General features: G+C 33.6%; 4 protein-coding genes across 6 annotated transcripts; 3 read left to right on the plus strand and 1 right to left on the minus strand.

Moving 5' to 3' along the window:
* Nucleotides 1–2,571: 2,571 nt before the first annotated feature.
* Nucleotides 2,572–6,024, plus strand: LOC112058236 (queuine tRNA-ribosyltransferase catalytic subunit). Its single transcript, XM_024098942.2, has 6 exons — nt 2,572–2,819; nt 3,561–3,858; nt 3,956–4,199; nt 4,488–4,656; nt 4,991–5,185; nt 5,704–6,024. Exons 1-6 carry the CDS (start codon nt 2,688–2,690, stop codon nt 5,857–5,859), a joined length of 1,194 nt encoding a protein of 397 aa, XP_023954710.1. The 5' UTR covers nt 2,572–2,687; the 3' UTR covers nt 5,860–6,024.
* LOC112058237 (coiled-coil domain-containing protein 25) lies at nt 6,013–7,658 on the minus strand. The gene is made up of 4 exons (XM_024098943.2): nt 7,384–7,658; nt 7,190–7,281; nt 6,440–6,586; nt 6,013–6,362 (listed from the first exon to the last, which is right to left on the minus strand). Exons 1-4 carry the CDS (start codon nt 7,454–7,456, stop codon nt 6,051–6,053), a joined length of 624 nt encoding a protein of 207 aa, XP_023954711.2. The 5' UTR covers nt 7,457–7,658; the 3' UTR covers nt 6,013–6,050.
* Nucleotides 7,659–9,547: 1,889 nt separating this feature from the next.
* On the plus strand, nt 9,548–13,168 carry LOC112058238 (protein Dr1). 3 transcript variants are annotated; one of them, XM_052891230.1, is made up of 4 exons: nt 9,548–9,701; nt 10,453–10,716; nt 11,205–11,368; nt 12,445–13,168. In XM_052891230.1, exons 2-4 carry the CDS (start codon nt 10,476–10,478, stop codon nt 12,592–12,594), a joined length of 555 nt encoding a protein of 184 aa, XP_052747190.1. In that variant the 5' UTR covers nt 9,548–9,701; nt 10,453–10,475; the 3' UTR covers nt 12,595–13,168. The 3 variants fall into 3 exon arrangements, with proteins under 3 accessions (XP_052747190.1, XP_052747189.1, XP_023954712.1); XM_052891229.1 differs by having other exon boundaries at nt 9,622–9,802; XM_024098944.2 differs by having other exon boundaries at nt 9,624–9,833.
* A 1,235-nt stretch (nt 13,169–14,403) lies between these two features.
* Nucleotides 14,404–16,826, plus strand: LOC112058239 (uncharacterized). The gene is made up of 3 exons (XM_052891320.1): nt 14,404–15,018; nt 15,920–16,069; nt 16,237–16,826. The coding sequence occupies exons 1-3, from the start codon at nt 14,941–14,943 to the stop codon at nt 16,477–16,479; spliced, it is 471 nt and encodes a 156-aa protein (XP_052747280.1). The 5' UTR covers nt 14,404–14,940; the 3' UTR covers nt 16,480–16,826.
* The last annotated feature ends 33 nt before the right edge of the window (nt 16,827–16,859 follow it).

A 16,859-nucleotide genomic window follows, 5' to 3' on the forward strand; every position in this document is an offset into this window, starting at 1 on the left:
TAATGTCCAAAAAAAAAAAAAAAACATAATTACCTACTAGTAGAACCTGCTCAGACTACTATGACTGAGTAGTAGTAGTAATTATATATATATATATATATATATATATATATATATATACATAATAGATACCTCGTTATATCTGTCCCGAAAAAAGAAAAAAATAACAAAAACAAAGTTCGTAAACAAAATACCTATATTTTTTTACTTTTTCGATCGATATCTTATTAACGACAATAGGTAAAAATGTAAAGAACCGTAGTTATAGAACGTAAAAAGAGCAACAATAAGGTATAATCTCATAGGCAGAGGCGAGAGAAAATAGGGGACTACAAAGAAGTTAGTTATTTACACAGATAGGTGTGGTAACTTGAAGTGCTGTTTGTATGTACATATTCCATTTTCGAAAAGTGCTCAGCACGCTTAGATACTAGAAGGCGCTAGGTGATGATTACACCCGGGCGCTACGTTAGCTAGAGACGCCTCTGCTCATAGGTGGACCTAGTTATTGTAAAAAACTGAAATCGACCCTTTTTTCAATATGGTGGAAAATGCGCATAAGAAATCATGCTAGAGAATTTGAAGTTAAGCTTAAATGTTTAGTTTAAATGTATTTAATACATGCACTCCCCACGCCACATCCGAAATTCTGCTTTCTTGGTTCATTTACATTTTCAAATGAATAACTGTACTAATCAGTTTTAAGCTCTATGTTTTATGTTAATGTATGTACCTATCATTTATATTTATTTCAAATTTCAGACAAATCGGTTCTTAGTCGCGGGGTAAAAGAGTAACACACATCCATCCATCCATACTAACTTTCACGATTTCACGTTTATAATAAGTAGAAAATAGTAAGATTAGTGCAAAGCTTCTCGCACCATCGCAAGGCTACTTGACAATTTTTGAAAAAGTATTTTAAAATGTTCTACTATTTATTTTAGACATGGTCACTACAATTTTTCCCCCGAAAAACACCATTTTTATTAATAAAATCATGTTTTTAAAATTTCAATTTTAATTTAGTGGGAAAACGTTTAGTCACGTGACCTTTTAGTGATGACGTCTTAGTGTATAAACAACAAAATTTTTACTATTTTGTTGTTTATACACTAAGACGATTACATTGCTGTTTGTTACAGTTTTTATTGATATTTAGCTGGGCATTAAGCCAAAGGACATGTCCCAATTTTGTATGGAGGCTGGGCCTTTATTCCGAGTGTCGACTAAGCGTAACAAATTATTTTTATCTTAAAAGGACAAAAAATATAGGGCTTCAAACATAAAATTAAAAAAATTTTGGAACCCGCAGTTTTTTTTAATTAATTAAATAAAATGTATTTTTTTCATTAGCTGACAACATTAAGAATTTTTATCATGGCAACATGCTTGTAACCCTGACAGATTGACAATGATGTTCATGTAGTAGCGTTCGTTTATGGCGTTTTTAAAGCAATTTAAGGATTTTTTTGTTTAATGTTTCTCTGTCTACGATTTATTGTATCTTTTTAGCTTGTATCTTATTGACATTTGGCAATATTACATGAAATTGACAGCTTACACCGGATATGAATCCAATTCCAGGTGTTTTTATTGGCTGTTTAGACTCTTTTCCTGTATTGTCTATGTTTAATTTGTAGACAAGGGAGTAAAACGAAAAAAATATTTATCTAATTAATGCGGGTTCCAAAAATTCTGAATATTATTTTCCTAACAGCAATTTGTATCTTCTATCCGTAAAAAAATATTATCAACCTGCAATTGCAAATTACTTTATATACTTACTTGTTATTATCTTTATTTAAAAAAAGTTAATTGGAACCTTAGATACATATAGACGTCAAAGATTGGAACTAATCGAAATGTGAGGACAACACTAATTTTGTTACGCTGGTCTCATTGTTTTTTGTTTTTTGTTTGTTTGACACAAAGTTTAGTGTATTATTGGAAATAGATAGGCTACTCTAACTTTTTTTCGGAACGTCTGTGATAGCGCCATCTAGTAACAAGCTACGGTATTTTTAGTATAGTATCCAATATGTTATCAAAATATTAATGCATATTTTTTGTAAAGGAGAGAGATTTTTGATTTTGTAATAATTGAAGAAACCAATTGAGAAAAACAAAAAAAAGACAAAAGTTTTCCATTGTTACCCCGGGCTCGAACTCAGGATTATTAGACTGTATCTTTGTTATGCATCACTAGGCCAAATAAATATGTGGAACATCGTTGAAATTAATGTACACTTACTGTCTTTCTTTAATAAACCCTTTGCTTTAGAAATACAAAAATATTCTTCCTATTACGCGTAAAAATTAAAAGGATAAATAATTCTTTTTTTTCCGTACTTACACGGTTTAAATCTCTAAAAACATTATAATACATACACACCGGTATTTGATTTTACTATCCTGGAATCTTAAATCTAGGATGTAGATGGCACTGCTTCATAAAGATTTCACGTTCTTCTAAGTTCCCATTGCATGGTTTGACATTTCTACCTGACAAGTTTGTGTCTTGAGAGAATAAAAATGAACTTTTAATTTTATTGTACTCTGTGATGTAATTCTCTAACCTAAAATTAGTATTTAATATTTATTTACTTTAGATTAGCTAAACTAAACAAACCATTTTACTTGAATAGAATACAACGTACATTACATAAATATCTGATTTATTTACTATGGGGAGTGCAACGAATGCATTAATATTTAAAGTACAAGCAGAATGTCCAATAACACGAGCTCGAGCCGCTCTAATGAAGTTACCACACTATGAAGTTCATACTCCTGTATTTATGCCAGTTGGAACCCAGGTGCGTTATTGGTATTGAAACCTAAGAAAAACCTATACATTCAGTAAATAGTAAAAATAAAAGGCCGACTTTTGTGGCAGCATGACATAAACACGCTGATAATATCTTTGATATTTTATTCTTTATTCTACATAGCTGAATACCTTTAAAGAATTACCTTGAAATGCATCCATATCGATCTATCGCCAGATACACAGTCACATAATTATGTGACCCTCACCCCTCTTTTGAGTTGAGGTATAAAACCCATGTAAACCTGTAGAATTTGTGTAAAATTGTGCCCAGTTCGAACCCACTGGATTATAAAGCAACCGTTTATATTAGACATTTTATTATTAAACCTGATCTGCTCCTATGAAATTATTTTAACTTTCTTGGACTTGGTTTATTTATATTGGCATATTCAGGGTTACATAAAATTAGATTTAAAAATAATAAAAATATTGAGTACCTATATATAAATCAAATTGTTTAATTTTAATGTATTTGAATTGGTTAATATTAATTTATTCTTAATTTTTAATTTGATTGAATTTGAATTTATTATTTTTAATTTTTAATTTGTTTGATTTTGAATTTATTATTTTTAATTTATTTTGTTTGCTTAATATTCATTTTGTAATTTAAGATTTATTGTCGTAATTATTATTCCTGATTGCTAGAAACGAATTGGGAAACTGTAATGTTTCTCTGGGCACATGTCATGTATATAAATAAATAAATAAATATTTTTTATGTTAGGGAACAATGAAAGGTCTGTTGCCTGATCAGCTTGAAACTCTAAATTGCGAGATTATATTAGGGAACACCTATCATTTGGGAAACAGGCCTGGTGTGGATGTGTTGCAAAAAGTTGGTGGCCTTCACAAATTTATGGGATGGAACCGAGCTCTCCTAACTGATTCTGGAGGATTTCAAATGGTGTCATTACTTAAATTAGCAGAAATCACTGAAGAAGGTGTAAAATTTAGATCCCCATATGATGATACTGAAATTATGTTGACACCAGAGAAATCTATAGAAATTCAAAATTGTATTGGTAAGTTAAAAATAATTTTTTTCAGACAAAGTTTTATCTATTTTTTAACAAAGCAATAGCCAAAACATTACTTTAGCTAGTTTTACTTGATTTCTAGGTGCTGATATCATAATGCAGCTAGATGATGTGGTGCAAACAACATTTCAAGACCATGATCGGATAAAAGAAGCCACAGAAAGGACAAGTAGGTGGCTGGACCGTTGCCTGAAAGCTCATAAAAGACCAACTGAACAAAATATATTCCCTATAGTACAAGGTTTATTAAATCCAGAATTAAGAAGACAAAGTGCTGAAGAACATATAACTAAAGATGTAAATGGTTTTGCTATAGGAGGTCTAAGGTAATTCACAATAAGCCTTTTCTACTAGTGGACACTCGTGACTTTACATGCATGAAGTTATACATCTCATCTCAACAAAACAAAACAAATAAAATAATTAAATGAAAATCTGTTTAGCAGTTGTAAAGTTAGAAACAAAAAGATAAAAATTATCATTATTAATATGTGTTACTCAAATCATTACTCGCTATCACAAATATTGTTAAACAAACATAATATTTGTGATAATTTAATTTGGAAAACCAATAATTGGTAATTGATAATAAATAAATTTTCTCCTGTTTCCAGTGGAGGTGAAGCAAAGGATGACTTTTGGCCAATGGTTAGCCTGGGAACAGAAATACTTGATAAAAATAAACCCCGCTATCTGATGGGAGTGGGACTAGCAATAGACCTTGTTGTGTGTGTGGCTTTAGGAGTAGACATGTTTGACTGTGTATTTCCAACTAGAACAGCTGTAAGTGATATTCAATATTTCATTATGATGATGATGATTGATAGTAGAAGTAAAGTAAATCTAGAATCTTAATATATAAGCATTAAAAACAAACAGTAACCTGTAACCACATATAACATGTTGTGTGTAGATTTATTATAATATAACACTATCATTTATTTACTTGTAAATACATTTTATTATATATCAATGCAGTTTTATCTTTGTAATTATATGTTAAATGGCCAATATTCAATCCAAAACTTTGCTTATTTTGTTTTGGGATAGTTTACTCCAAAACAAAATTACTGTAAGCCTGTAAATTTGTAATTTTAATTTTTTTTCTTATTTCCAGAGATTCGGATGTGCACTTATCAACAAAGGACAATTGAACTTGAAACAGAAACAGTTTGAGAGTGATCTCAATCCAATTGATAAGGACTGTGAATGTACTACTTGTAAAAACTATACAAGAGCTTACTTGCACTGTATTGTGTCTGTTGAAACTGTGGCCTGCCATTTGATTTCAGTGCACAACATTGCCTTTCAGGTAGGATTATGTGCATTCTTATTTATTTTGACTGCCTCTGTGGCAATACAAAACTGAGGTATTGGGTTTGTTCCTTAGCTGGGCCGATTGATGTTTTCTTAATTGGTCCAGGTTTGGATGGTAGGAAGCTTCAGCCGTGGCTAGTTACCACCCTACTGAGATGTACCGCCAAGCGATTTAGGGTAAATTCATGTAGAAAATGAAATGGGTGTGGATTTTCATCCTACGCCTAACAAGTTGGCCTAATTCCATCTTAGATTGCATCACTTACCATCAGGTGAGATTGCAGTCAAGGGCTAACTTGTAAAGAAAAATAATTATTCCTCTATATAACATACCTTTTAAATCAATTATTGTTGTCATTTAGTGCAAGGCATTAAGTTAATGCAGTTTTTTGGTGATGGATTTCAGTCAGATTACCCTAAATTGTTGCATTTTTCTAGGTGTTCTTTATAATTTCAATATAAATAAATGTTTTTGCAATTAATTTTATGAATATATTATTTCTTGTATTACAGATGCGTCTTATGAGAACCATGAGGGAAAATATTAAACAGGGAACATTCCCTCAATTTGTTAAAAAATTTGTAAATGAAGTTCATCCTGATAAAAACTTTCCTACTTGGATTAAAAACTCATTGATGTCAGTTGGAATTGACATAATGGAAGACTAAAACTTTAATCAAAAGACAAGAAAGCTAATAAAATGAAATGTTTATAAACATTTTAATGTAACATGGCCAATTAGCAGTGGCTTTCATGAACAATTTTCCCAATGGCTTTACTTGAAGTATTTTTAAAAGAATTTAAACTAAAGAAATAAAATCTTTTGTTACATTCTTAGCAGTTTTTATTTATTTAGTTTTTACATGAAATCATCAGAATCATTACCGTCTTGATTTGTTGTCATATTCTCTTTTTTCATTAATGTTGCATAGCTTCTTAATTCTGCTTCCTCTTTCCTCTGTTTTTCTTCTTCTTTTTCCTTGTCCCTTTTCTCTCTTACTAACTTCTTTTTATCTTCTCTTTCTAGCCTATCTCTTGTCTCTCTTTCGAGTCTCAAATCTGGAAATGCCTCTCTTTTAGTTTTGTTTAGCCGATTTACAATTTCATTTATTCTTTTGATGATTCTCACTTTTCTGACATCCTTATCTTTGTGAAATGCAACCTGTCCTACCTAAAACCAAAAAACACTCCAAGTCCTCCAACAATTCTATTCATTTATTGTTTTTAAAAAAAATTTACAATACTTACCTCCATGCCAGCTGTTTTCTTCAAATTTGACCACATTGTGTAAACAATATCAATATCATTCATTTTATTTCCCATTATGGAGTTGGCTTTCACTAATTGGCATGCATCATCAAGCACAGAATTTGGTATGTCATCTATTGTTTGAGCCTAAAAAAGACATTTTTAACCATACTATTATTTATTTTTTCATTAATATATTTGGGTGCTACACAAATTCTTGAAAAGCACCACATTCATACCACATAAAGCATAGATGAATAGAAAGCATGTACACAAAATGACAGCTAGAATCAATGAGACAAGGATGGACCCCAAATTTATTTTATATAAGTGTAATAGCTATTTGCTAAATATTTAGTATAACAAAACTATTATTTATTTTATCTTGACTATTGACTGCTTGTCCTAAGAACTAAGTTAAGTAGTTGGTGTGTGAAAAGTGTTTGCATCCTCAAGTACTAAATTTAGTAGTGAGCAGCTAAGTATACTCCACAATCATATTATCCAACCCAGAGGCGTGAACTTTGCAATTGCTAAAATGTGCCTAACCTGAGGATTTAATACAATTTTGTATTTGAGAAAGAATTTTCCATATTGTATCAATTTTAAGTTTACAGTGCATACCCTGCACACAGTGGCATGCAGGCTATGCAATTATCCAACCTCATGCATCCTAAGTGCTCTCCTAAATATAGATTTTAAATTTTTAAAAGTAATGTTGTTCTGATTTTGTTCTAGGAAAGTACTTACAGGTGCTAAACGAAGGTAAACATGAGCTGAAGAAACTTTATCAACGTGAAACCATACATCTTCAGGCCATCCCCATTTAATTAGATCTTCATCTACAATTTAAAAAAAAAACATTTGACTGGTCTGTTCTTGATTAGCTTAAGCTTGATTTGTATTTTAATAAATCTGAATGTGTAAACGTAAAAGTTACTTACTCTCATGTTTGTCATTACCCATGAACAAAGTTACAGGGGGTGCTACAACATCACTTGTAAAATAAAAAACCATTGTTGACGTGTGTAAATAGCACTAGTTCAGTAAGACGTGTGATGTGTTATTTTCTAAAAGCTATAAACTTTTCATTAGGATATTATAAGGATTTTGTCACATTGCAAACCACGTCCTACCCTGAAATCACCTGAATCGTTGAATAAAATGCCTGAATAGTTTATAGTGAATTCTGATAAAATTATAAAGAAAATTTATGTCATTGTCAAATGTCAATGTCAAATTATTATAATGTGCCTTTGAATTCCTGTCACTGTCATCGACGTGAAGATCTATGGTAATTGGTCTGAGGCAGTCTGAGGGTTTGGCTTACAAAAAGCTTGGCAAAAAAGTGTAGAAACGAAACTTTTTTCCCTCTTACATTTCTTGATACTTGGCGCTTTGCGATATTTTTGGAGTTTATTGGAGTTTACTCCTTAAGAATCGCCCGGTATGAGAAAAATCCGAGGGGTAAAACCAACTGAACTAACGAAAAAGTATCTATCTGTCGACTATACCTATATACTATATGTTATTGGGCTTGTTTGTTTAATGATTATATCATTGTAAGAGTAAAATATATAATGTGAAGTATATTATAAAGTCTATTAGTTATTTTACAATTCTATACATTTAGTCTTCTTTAACATAAGTATTACTAAAGCCCTACTCGATGTGCACTGTTTACCAACAAAAAAAAGTGTGTATGTTAAAAAAAACAAAAAGTTAGCTCGAAGCACGTCTCAATACTCGCGCCTTGTATGTAAAAGGTGCGCAACCGAGGTGCAGCAGGCCGCGGCGTGCGCACCCGCCTACAGCGTGCACATGGGTGCAATGTGCAAGTTGTTGGCGGCACAGCGCACGGTGAAAGGTGCGCAGAATAGGTTGCGCACAAAAAACGTAACGCATGTCATTTCATAACTTATTGGAGTTTACTCCTTAACAATCGATTTTTCATTTATACCCCTCGGTACGTTTTTTGTGCGCAACCTATTCTGCGCACCTTTCACTGTACGTAGCCGCCATAGCGTGCACATGCCTAGCGCGTCCGCACGCACGTGCACGCTGTTGGCGGGCGCGCACGCAGCGCTGCACCTCGGTTGCGCACCTTTCACTTTTCAGGCGTTGCTATTGAAAAGAGTAAACTCCATTCGTGCGACGGAGCTGACACACATTTTTTTTTATTACGCAAATGTCTTCATAACTTATATCTGTTCTAATTGACAACTTATAACTGTTTTTGATATTTGTTCTATCAGGTATATCTGTAAGTACTTTATGGAAGCAGCAAAACAAGCTTTCGCTGATGTTTCTGTAGGTGGCTGAAAGAACTCGTGTCAGCATATCATTAAGATAGAACAAGATTACTATGCCAGGGGAAACACAATTTATATCAGGACATTGACAAGCTGGTGATTAATGTTCAGGATGACAGTAGCACAGAGGATAATTCGGACTATTCATAGAATTAATATTTATAAGAATAATATTTAGAGAAAAAAGTGTCTGACTTTGATTAAAATCTACCAAAAAATAAAAATGTATACTATATATCCACTTAAACGTTCACTCATCGAATCAAAATACTAATATTATAAAACTAAAGAGTTTTTTTTTGCTTGTCAATTTGTTTGAACGCGCTAAAAAGCTTTTTATAGCTTGTGTTGTGGGTGCTAGGCAACGATATATAAAATAGAAATGTGTAGATAAATATGTACTTAAATACATAGAACATCCTTAATTCAGGAACAAATATTTATGATAAACACACAAATAAATGCCCGTACCAGGATTTGAACCCAGGACCTCGAGCTTCGTAGGCAGAGTCACTACCCACTAGGATACGGAGGCCGTTTAAAAATAAAATAAAAAGCTTTATTATATAGTAAAAGATGTATACAAAACTGTGTTTTTTAGTAATGTAATCTATTCGTATTTGCCAATTTATTAAACATATTAAATCTTCGTCCCACGAATCATATTCAGTTTACTTCATTGAAATGTAAATCCATCAAGTATCAATACTATAAGGTCACACTATGCGTGTTGCCACATTGGCGATGGTCGCGCCCCTATTAATTTCTACTCATTTTTACTAAGCTATAGATAAAACGTAGTGAATAATGTATTTATCTATGGTGCATACTCTTTGATAATCCTACTGTTATTATATTATATCCTACTGTTATATATACATATATATAGTCTGTGAGGCACAAATAAAAAAATTAAAAAAAAAAAGAAATTAGAAAAATAGAAACAAAAAGTATGTGCGTGAAAATCAGTAAATATAATACAATTTTCTTTCATAAATTGTTTAATGCTTAACAATAGCAATCGTAGCGGATAATATTAGGATACTACGTAGTACGTCCAATAAAGCCCTTTATAGGAACAGGTATTTTATTCATTGTGAATGTAAATAAAACAAGTACTAACATTTGTGATGTGTGTACAATAATTTATTAAACAAGTCGATTATTACCATTATATGTTGTTTAAGTTTTAAGAGCCGTGATAGCCCATGGATATGACCCCTGCCTCCGATTTCGGAGGGTGTGGGTTCGAATCCAGTCCGGGGAATGCACCTCCAACTTTTCAGTTGTGTGCATTTTAAGAAATTAAATATCACGTGTCTCAAACGGTGAAGAAAAACATCGTGAGGAAACCTGCATACCAGAGAATTTTCTTAATTCTCTGCGTGTGTAAAGTCTGCCAATCCGCATTGGGCCAGCGTGTGTGAAGTTTGCCAATCCGCATTGGGCCAGCGTGGTGGACTATTGGCCTAACCCCTCTCATTCTGAGAGGAGACTTGAGCTCAGCAGTGAGCCGAATATGGGTTGATAACAACAATGTTGTTTTAAAGCAGGAAATTTTGCATTTGTTTTGTTCTTTGTAGTTAGTTGTATACTTTTACCTATACGGTTGAATGTCTCAAATGATATAAAATCATATCATTTGTACACAAATTTTAATTTATTTAAATTTTTAATCATTAAATTTTTTCTATTCTACAGTGATATTTTGAATAAATTAAATCATGGGAAGTCCTGAGAGAGAGTTGTGCCCTCCACCATCAGAAGAAGATGAATTAACATTGCCTAGAGCGAGCATAAATAAAATGATCAAAGAGTTGGTCCCATCAGTTCGTGTTGCTTTTGAGTCTCGTGAGCTAATTCTCAATTGTTGCACTGAATTTATCCATCTTATAAGTTCAGAGGCTAATGAAGTTTGTAATCAGAGTAATAAAAAAACTATAAATGCTGAACATGTACTTCAAGGTAAATAGTTTATTATTATTCTCCAACACATTCATATTAGCAAGGCATGGGTTGTTTCTGTGTCCATAAATGGGGATAAACCTGCGAACACTTTCAATATTTCTATATGATGTGTGATGATTTGTGACAATTTCATGTGACTCGAAGGAGTATGTGCATTGTCCAGTAAATTAGTTTGCCTTCATGTTGACATATTGCATAGACCTTATCCACTACTTTTACTACACAACTTTTTGTTTGTGTCTTATTTAACTCTTATCTCAGAAACTAGTCCTTTTGATTTCATCAAAGCATACAGATGGTTAATTGCAACAGTTAGTCTATTAATTTTATGCAGATAAATGTAGGCCCCACTTACAGTTTGTTTCATGTATAATGGTGTGGGTGACAATTAGTTTCACTCTTGAAATCTTCATGTGATTTACAATAGTACATATTATGAATGTCGTACAGGCGACACATAGTTAAATTATTCTATGTTTTTTCAGCACTGGATAGACTTGGATTTAGTGACTACACAGTTGAAGCTGAGGCAGTCCTAAAAGATTGTAAAGCTGTTGCTGCTAAGAGAAGGAGGCAAAGCACACGGCTGGAGAACCTGGGCATCCCTGAAGAGGAGTTGCTGAGACAACAGCAAGAATTATTTGCTAAAGTAAGATTTTTTTTACTACTAGTGAATGGAACGAAAAGACCCATTTGTTAACTAACAGTACTAACATAAATAACTATTAGCTTTAATTGATGCATATAAATACAGGAAATCTAGAAAAAATCACATAATATTTGTAAAAGCTTAACTTGAGTACATTGAAAATTCTTTTCCAACTACCTTCCGTATTTAAAGTCATACAATAGTTACCTCAATGACAATAATTGTAGATGAGAATGTCCTCTACAATTTTTGTCACAAAAATTTTAATTTAAAACTCATAGTTTAGGAAAAAACCGCAATCCATAATTTTTTTGAGTTTCTGAGCCACTCCAAAGGAAGGGGAGGTCGATGTACTCAAGTAAAGCTTGTTGGGTTGTTTCCTACCGGTGGTTAAAAAATCTCGAGTAATGTAATTCTTTTAGTCATATTTCCTAGATTTCCTGTACTACTATGTCAGTAGCACTTTGCGTGGCCATTGATTTTGGTTATAGCATACACTGCATAGTTTGTGTCCATAAATACATATAGTATATGTCTAACTACTGTTTGCCTGCAATTTGTAACACACCAAACTGCACATTTTATAATTTATAACCCTGTTAGGATATGCTGTAGTATATTGCTGGCCATACACCTAGTGTTCCAGAGTGGACGCTAAGTTTGGTGCATAATACACCTGGCAATTACCTGGCAGTTAATGTTAAAAGAGTAAACATTAACAAAAACATGGGCAGTGGGCTTCCCTAGTCAAGCTCTATCGCAAAAACAAATTTTTCTGAATAAGTACAACCGTCATTACCAATCAGAATAAGCAGCAGGCAAATTGTTATTAGAGTTGCATTGCAACTCATTTAGTGATCTGTGATTCATCATTATCATTATCAACCCATATTCGGCTCACTGCTGAGCTTGAGTATCCTCTCAGAATGAGAGGGGTTAGACCAATAGTCCACCAGCTTGCCCAATGTGGATTACGGCACATTTGCGTACTGAGACACATTACGATATTGAAATTGATGAAATAAGTGATACTTTACAAACAAATATGTTATAAAATAAATATTACAATGTTTCAGGCTAAAGAAGAACAGGCGAAACATGAACAACAGCAATGGTTACTGTTGCAACAACAAGGCCTCATTGGTGTTGAAGGTGCTTCACAGCCGTATGTGCCACCACCTTCGGGAGTCAAGCAAGAAGATACTGAGGATGACGATTACTCATAAGAACTCATAGATCATTTACCAGTCAAATGACAATCATTCATCTTTTATTTTAGTCAGTAATAACAGTAACTAAATATGTATATAGGCTGTTTTGTAGATCAGGCAGGTTGTTTTGCAGTACCTAACTATATTTATAGCGTGCGTATTATATGCAATGTTGTGTCCAAAATAACCTCAGATTAATTACATAAGGACTAGTATTTTATCCAAATTCACAAATAATATTGTCTGTCATTTTCTGAGGAAACAAGCTTATATTTAGTATATATCTTAAGTTTTTGCCTGTTTTCTACGCCATTTAACTACATAAAAAGGAATTTTTACGATGCTGTTTAACCAACAAACCAATAACAACTATGAAACATTGATTCTATAGCGACAGTTTATAACTGCATTAGATCGTTGATCATATACTTTGACAGAAATATAACGTCTAGCGAAGCAGGCCCTTATTTAATTAGTCTGAGCTAAATGACAAATAAACAAATCAAATACTTTGCTTTTCAAAGATTGAAAAAATCAGATTTTTTAAAAGCAGTGTTCTAAATTATATAGAACTATTTTGTGTACCACTTTTATTGGTCTAAAAAGTATAATAGTAAGATTTTAGATGTATATAGTGCTTATGATTTATACAATCTGATATCTGTTTTATATAATTCTGAAATTAAAACCAGTTTTAGCAAAAAATCTTGAATATTTTTATCTTTTGTGTAGTCCAATTTTGCAATTCCTCGGTGCCTGAAGACTGAGTCTTTGCCGGTGATGACCTACGGATCCGACTTGGTCGCTAACTATGGTGGCGGGCGATGGAGCGAGTAATGTTTGGAGTTTCTCTACGTGATCGAACAACTAATGGAGAGGAGATCCGCTGACGATCAAAGTCACTAGACATAGTTCAGCAAGTCGCGAATCTGAATCGGCAATGGACAGGCCACATAGTTCCAAGAGCCGACAGACGTTAGGGTTGGGGCGCCTAAGTCTACCAGTTCTGGAATGGCGATCCCGCATTGGAATGTGTTGTCGTCAACCCCCTCTAGGTGAATCGAAGACATCGAACAAGCGGGTTGCAGCTGGATGTTGGCAGCTCGAGACCGTTTTGTTTGGAAGTCCTTGGAAGACGCAGTCCAGCAGTAGCAGTCCATCGGCTGTTAATGTGTCTAGTTTTACTCTAAATGTGCTCGCGCATGACTTATGCGTTTACTATTATAGTCCCGCACAAACATTCTGGCCCAGTGAGCATAGAGTACCTATCATGTACGTAGTATACAAGGTACCCGGTGAGGGTGTCGCTGTTGTCGTGCTTCTAATATGTTTAGTACATATAAATAGTTTAGGATCCTCCCTTCACGGTTTAGCAAAATGGATATCGCCGCGACGTTAGTTCAAGTTTTGGCCACTGGAAATAAATCTCCAGCTGATGACGGCGTAAAGACAAAATGACATATTGTCGACCAATAGCGCCGAACGCGAAATATCGCTCTCTTCGTTGCGTTGCGATAGCACGAAAGAGTTGCGATATTTCAACAAGCATCCTAGACCTACAGAAAAATAAAAAGCCTTGCCAATTGTTTGGCAGCCCTAATTCTCTTTATAGTCTAAGATCCTTATCAAAAACTACCTTCCAACCATCTGTTTAATGGATGAAAAGCATAGATTTACAAGTACCTACCTAATTACTACTACTAGTACCTACTATTAATTTTATTATGAAGTGTATTATATCTTTAGTACGTAGGTAGGTACGTTAAAAATATACTTAGTGCGAGTAGGTTGCCTAAAAATTTCCTGGCCAAATTATTATTAACCATCATTAATGATAGTTATGCCATTTATTAGTTAGGCCAGGAGTTTTTTGAGGCAACCTAATCGCAACATATTTTTTAACATCTTGTTTTGACATACATTCACTTTTCATCCATTAAACAGAATATGTTTGAAGGTAGTTTTAACAGGGATACTATCGGGGAATTTTTAATTATGCATTTTATACCTAATTTTTATTACCACTTGCATATAAAATATATCGAGACTCCTTTTGATTCTACAGGAGATACTGCCCCTGGCTATCATAGGTATTTAAAAGGCTTAGACTAAGTTAAAAGGTATTTAACATTAAAAAGAAATGTTAAATATTAAAACGAGGTTAAGTATTTGTGTGACTGATTTAATCAAAATAAAATGACAATTAGATAATGTTTGTCATTCATCAATCTCCTATTTGTCATTACAATCAATATTACAGATGTTGTTTATTCAAATAAATAAACAACATCTGTGATATCTAATCTACTATTAGATCTACTTCCTCTTATAATTAAAATACAACATGTTGATACTTACAATATGAATGGTGAAACCAACAAAAAGAAATACAAAAGACCCAAACACAAAACGTTAGCAACTACCCATCCTGAGACATCCGTAAGTGCCTTACTTACTCCTTCAGAAAAATGTAAAAAAGTTCGATGTGAAACATCTTTGTAACTACCGAGACCGTTCACCTTCAAGTATACACAAGATTATGTCTAGGTATCACTTGGAGACATAGCGCGTGATAGCCCAGTGGATGGCCTCCGATTCCGGAGGGTGTGGGTTCGAATCCGATCCGGGGCATGCACCTCCAACTTTTCAGTTGTGTGCATTTTTAAGAAATTAAATATCACGTGTCTCAAACGGTGAAGGAAAAACGTCGTGAGGAAACCTGCATACTAGAGAATTTTCTTAATTCTCTGCGTGTGTGAAGTCTGCCAATCCGCATTGGGCCAGCGTGGTGGACTTTTGGCCTGTAAGCTCGGGTAACCCTTCTCATTATGAGGGAAGACTCGATCTCAGCAGTGAGCCAAATATGGGTTGTTAATAATGATGACTTGGGACTAGGATGTCAAGAGTCCTTGAGGAATAACTCCCAAGTCAAGCTTACATTCTTAATACTGTTGTCGCTGTTACATACGATGTAGTAAGCGGCCTATTCAGCACATAATCTATCTATTTTTGCCAAACAAAATTGTATGTACCAAAAACTGGACTTCTGGCTAAAACTTATAGAAAATCGGGCCACACGCAGTGTAGGATTCCGTAGATTAAATAAATAACCATCAGACTGCAGACAAAATGAAACATGGTGCTTGCAACACCATTGTTTTGAAGACCTATGCAACAATATCACAGAAAACATATGTACAATATGCCGTACTATGAGCTAGAGTAGACTAGGAAAAATCATTCTCACTTTACATGTAGGGAAAGAAGCCCTTTAATTTTACTACTTTGTCCACATTTGTAATGTATGATGATTACAATGAAGTGGACTGTATATTTTCAGAAAGGCGAAAATTCCAGTAACCCAAATGAAATTGAGAAATCGGAGCCCCAGTGTCCTTTGCTAGCTAAGGATTCAGAATGGGTTGATATCTTACAGACAACTTCTACCGATTCGAAAGGCAACAGTGAAGATGAAGCAATACTGCAACTTGTAAATACCTAGTTACTAAATTAAAATACTTATTTATACCGCCGTATCCACCATGATAATCAAAGACCAAGAAAATTTTATTGGCAAAGCCACTCCTATATATGGGGGTATAATATACCTTACCTTTTTTAAATGACATTACTTAACGTATTTATTAATTATTATAGGTAGAATGTGAAGAGGGAGCTGAATCAAAACCTCTCGTCTTGATGTTCCCTGGACTATTGGATGAAGATCCACAAACGATTGAAGGGATGCTAAACAAGGCAATGTCTACAAGCGAAGTTACGAAACATTTGGTTGGACAAAAGGCCAATTTTGCATTTATGAAAAAAGTCAATAGGCTAATTCCAACTGATAAGGTAATCCATTTTTACTTTGAAAAATGCATCTATACCTACTATTCCTAATAAACTCGCTAACATGGTCCTACGAGCCGGATCACGCGTTCACGAGACATTTCTTCAGAGCGCACTAATAATAAATCTAGTGATAATATAGATAAATAATATTATAATCTACTTCTAAGTTTATTATGCTAATAACATAAATGTGGATACTTACAGAAATGGTTGGAAAGTGTAACAGAACGTAGTACTTCGCTTAGTTCAATTCAATCTGAATTTCAAAATGACAGTAAGTGTCTAATGATTAAAACGTCATCGGTTTGAGTATCAAAAGAGTACGTACCTACCTTATCACTTTGCCAATGAATGGACCTTGTATTTACCCGCTGTTAATAATGTTATGCGTTGTTTAAAACTGCATACAAATATATTTTTTTACTATT

The sequence above is a fragment of the Bicyclus anynana genome, chromosome 3 (assembly GCF_947172395.1).
Source record: "Bicyclus anynana chromosome 3, ilBicAnyn1.1, whole genome shotgun sequence".
NCBI classification, from domain to species: domain Eukaryota; kingdom Metazoa; phylum Arthropoda; class Insecta; order Lepidoptera; family Nymphalidae; genus Bicyclus; species Bicyclus anynana.